At 34.0% G+C, this 4,388-nt stretch overlaps 1 protein-coding gene across 1 annotated transcript; it reads left to right on the plus strand.

Moving 5' to 3' along the window:
* Positions 1-608: 608 nt before the first annotated feature.
* Positions 609-3,747, plus strand: LOC124824842 (protein DEHYDRATION-INDUCED 19-like). Its single transcript, XM_047297349.2, has 5 exons — positions 609-991; positions 1,104-1,243; positions 2,556-2,633; positions 2,744-3,033; positions 3,371-3,747. Exons 1-5 carry the CDS (start codon positions 907-909, stop codon positions 3,477-3,479), a joined length of 702 nt encoding a protein of 233 aa, XP_047153305.1. The 5' UTR covers positions 609-906; the 3' UTR covers positions 3,480-3,747.
* Positions 3,748-4,388: the final 641 nt, after the last annotated feature.

The following is a 4,388-nucleotide window of genomic DNA, read 5'->3' on the forward strand; positions in this document are numbered from 1 at the left end:
TTACTAATTTGAATATTACAGCCTCGATATTTTTTTTGAAAATAATTGAGAAAGTGCTTATATTTGGTATGTCACAAGTTGCTTACTATATATAAGTAATATATTTGAACTTGACACCATTTAATATATTAAAGATAAAAAAACAATCAAATAAAAGTAAAATGAAATGTTATGCAAATAAAGTAAATATAATCAAATCTACCACCAAACTAGGATACCTTTCAATGTAGATATTGATTAAGACCAACAAACAAACTGAGGATAATATTGCAATGTGTTTCATTATATTATATATCTGAAATAACATTTCACTCACTTTTGTTGTTGGTGTGTACTTAATTAAGATTAAATTAAAACATTGATTTTGAAACAATTAAAGTCATGATTAGAAAACTAAAATTTGTGTTAGAATTACATTAACAGAGTACTGAAATTTAATTAAATATTTTGAAATTAAGTGCAGAATTAAATTGAGAAAGACAGAGGGCAAAAATAGGGTAGAAAAAAGAAGGAAAGAAGAAAGAAAAATTGTGATAACCACATGAAAATAAGAAAGGAAAAAAAAATCAAAGGTGTGTATATCTTAAGATAAACTCTGACATCTCTGCTCCTTTGTTTAATCTCAAGTTTGATGCTAACCACAAAACAAAACGCGCCTTACTCCATTACAGTCGGCGATTCTGAAACTCTTAGAAAAAGTCAAATCATTTTCGGAGAACGATATTAAACTCTTATTTTTATTTTTATTTTTTTTCTCTACACTTAGGACCTGAGATCACGTTGCATCTCAAAATATTTTCATTCATTAGAGAGGGAAAAAAAGTGTTCGTTGAATCTGTTGAAGGTGGTGATTTGATTTGAATTTTTTACATAACCCATTTATCAATTCATCTCTTCGATCTTTCAATGGATTCTGACTTCTGGACCTCGCGTCTTGCCGCCGCTAAACGCCAATACACGCTTCAGCATCACCATCAGAATTCTCATTTAGGTTCGTGTTAATTGTGCTACGTGACAATTCCCTTTTTAGCTTTTCTGGAGAAGGTTTTCTGGGTTCAATCAAAATATATTTTTTTTAATTTTGAATATCTGGGGTGTGTCAGATCGGTTGGGAATCGATGATTTTGATGTGGAAGAAGAGGTGCGACCCGATTTCCCTTGCCCCTATTGCTATGAAGACTTTGACATCGCGTCTTTGTGTTCTCATCTTGAAGACGAACATTCTTGCGAAGCCAGAGTCACGGTACGAGGCTTTTTTTTTTCTCAGATGTTCTTTTATGATGTTTGTTTCGTTAGAAAAAAATGGAACGCTGGATCTTTGTTTTTTTAGTCTTTGAGAATCGGTATCCTTGATAGCAAAGTTGTCTAATATTTACTAGGAAGCATGCTAGTATATTTTGTGTAGAGGAAACCTGTAGAGATTTCAATTTCAGAAGAATTCTAAGACCATGTAAGGGCATATTTTGAAGTTATTGAGGTTCAGGATGTTGGAGAGCTAATCTACTGTAGGTCTTGGCATGGTCTTACCTTTTGATTGACCTTAACATTAGTCATGATGACCAAAGTAGTTTGCTGTTATCCTTGTCGCCTTTTGTTCCTTGCCCTTTGTTGGTACACTTTGCAAGGTTTGTGATTTATTTATGAGAACATCTAGAAGTAATGAGGGAAATTTGCCCCAGAATGTATATAAATGATTAGTTTAACCGTTGTGGACGAGGAAATTTGCGTGTCAAGATGTGGTTTAGTTGTATAAGTTTGTCATCTATTATAAAGACCATCAGGAAATTGATATAAAGAATAGGGTTCAAGTATGAAATCAAGAGGGCTTAGCCCCAAGGAGAATTGTCTTTTTTAGTTGCACCTGTCTATTGTATGCCTGTGCTTAAGTCATAACTACAATACATCCAAGATCGTTCAAGAGGTATGTTCTAAGCAACCACTTTTTCAGATGGAAAATAGTTATATATCATATAATAAAAAAGTAACATGTCGATTGATGATCTCCTGAACCCCGAGTTGTGAATTTTACCAGTAATTAACAATCTGTTGATCACTGATATGGATAAGCTGCCTTAGTACGCACTATTAGAATTTAGTTCATTTGTTGTGTATGTCTACATCGCACACATGTGTGTGCTTGCATATATATATATATATATATGTGTGTGTGTGTGTGAGTGAGGGAGAGTATATTAAGAAGTGAATTTAAGCCTAATTCATCATTATAAAGCTAGCTTGATGAATTATAAAACTAGATTGTTAAGTGAGGTTTATAACCGTTTATATTGTTTATATTGTAAATTGGTCATATTTTTGCATTATATACATGTGTATGCTTGCATATATATGTGTGTGTGTGCTGAGTCTGAAGAATTGGTTTGAAAGAACTATATAAATGAAAAAAATCATTGAAGTTCGGGAGTACGTACTAATATACCATGTGCAGGAAAAACGAAAGGCTAAAATTCTGTGTTGTTGCTTTTTACCCCTGCCTCAATATTTGACTTAACTGTATCGGGTTATGGTAGCTCAGTCTTGGTTTTTCTGGGATGCAGATTTGTCCTGTATGCTCTGTTAAAGTTGCAAGGGACATGTTAAGTCACATAACGCTGCAACACGGGCACTTATTCAAGATATCCTTTGTACCGATGTTTTGTTTGAATACTGTAAACCTGAACAGATAATGGTTGTTTGTTGAGTGAAAATTGAAAAAATTTAGTGGATTCCCTTGACTAAGAATTACGTACAGAGAAGACGCAGGTTAAGAAGAGTTGCTATTCCAAACAGTCAGACACTGTCTCTCTTGGGTCGAGATCTTCGTGAGGCTCATCTACAGGTGCTTCTTGGTGGTGCTGGCGGAGGATACCGGTCAAACAGTGCAGCAGTGTCTAATGTTGCTACTGATCCCTTTCTATCCTCATTTATTTTGAATTTCCCAGCCTGTGAAGCAGAAGAGATTTCAAAATCTGTGGTGACAACTGCTGAGGATTCTTCTGCAAAAAATGTGACACCTGAACATATTTGGAAGTCAAGGTACTTTTTTATGAATTTTGGCTGCCTTGTCAGTATACAATAAAAAGATATTCTGATGTTTAATCCTTCAAGTCATCACGAAAGTCTAATTAACACATAATTATGTAATTCATAAAGAGTCATTGTCCTTTTTATGAACTCATTCCCATGCATTGTTTATTTTAACAAAAACCACAAGAATGTCTCAAATATTGACTCTGCTACTAAACAGTAGTCTCTTTTCTGTATTTTTTGTGTACTCATCTAGCTGGGTCAATTATTCAGGAATAGTATGCATGCTAAATGACTATTAGAGAATGACTTGTGAATCAGAACTTTGATCTGTGTCTTTGTGCAGTTTTGATCCCTCCTTGAGCAGCGAAGAGCGGGAGAAAAGGATGAGACAAGCTGCTGGGAGATCTGGTTTTGTGCAGGACTTGTTTCTTTCAACTTTGTTAGGCGACTAATGAAAGGTGTAAGATGGTTCGAGAAGAATAATGAACATGAGATCCATGGTTAAGTATCTTGAATGAAGGATACCTTTAGTGGGATCAGCGGTTGTTTGACAATCCATGTTAGCCTGATTGGTATATTATCTAAGTGGCACCTTTCACACAGTGCCGAATCTGATCATATTTTCCATTTTATCCCACCCTTGTAAGTTGTAAGCATCTTCACTGGAGATGTATTACTCTAAAAAATGTTTTATAGCTTATGGAAAGACTTATTTTGTTATATTGCTATTTATAATTAATTCACTTGACTCAGAACACAATTATCCTTATGCTCCCCTTTCAAGTGGAATATCTGAAAATTTCTCTTTAAGATAGACTGGAAAAAACAAGTCAAACTAAAGTCTTACAGTAACTATTTTGCTTTGCACCATAAATATTCTGTCTAAAGCCCTACAAAATTGGAAGCACAATGAAAACCATCGTCATATTCTGTCTAGCTCAACTTCAACCTTACCCTGCCAGAACATCTTATGTGAAAAATCTTGACTTGATAAGGGCCATTAGTTTTTGAATCATTAGGTAAGAAAAGAAAAAAGAAGCTTAAAAAGTTGTTTAGTAGTTATTATTATAATATCGATTTGTCTCCATCAACTAAACTAAAGAGGTCTTTAAAGGTTGATCAAAAGCCAAAATTGGCTTGGGTAAAAAGTTGAACGTGTTGTTGAATATTTATTTCGTTGACTTACTAGAAATTTATCCTTCATTGGAATACTCGCATGTCGGCATTAGTTAAAGTTGCAAATTAATATGTGATTCGCATTATTTTATTTTGACAAGAACTTCTAGATGATAACGAAGCTTATAATTGACTATGAACAACGGATAACCCAATAGACTATGATTGATCAGATGAATGAATTG

The sequence above is a fragment of the Vigna umbellata genome, chromosome 1 (genome assembly GCF_029865625.1).
Source record: "Vigna umbellata cultivar VRB3 chromosome 1, Vumbellata_1.0, whole genome shotgun sequence".
In the NCBI taxonomy this organism is placed as follows: Eukaryota; Viridiplantae; Streptophyta; class Magnoliopsida; order Fabales; family Fabaceae; genus Vigna; species Vigna umbellata.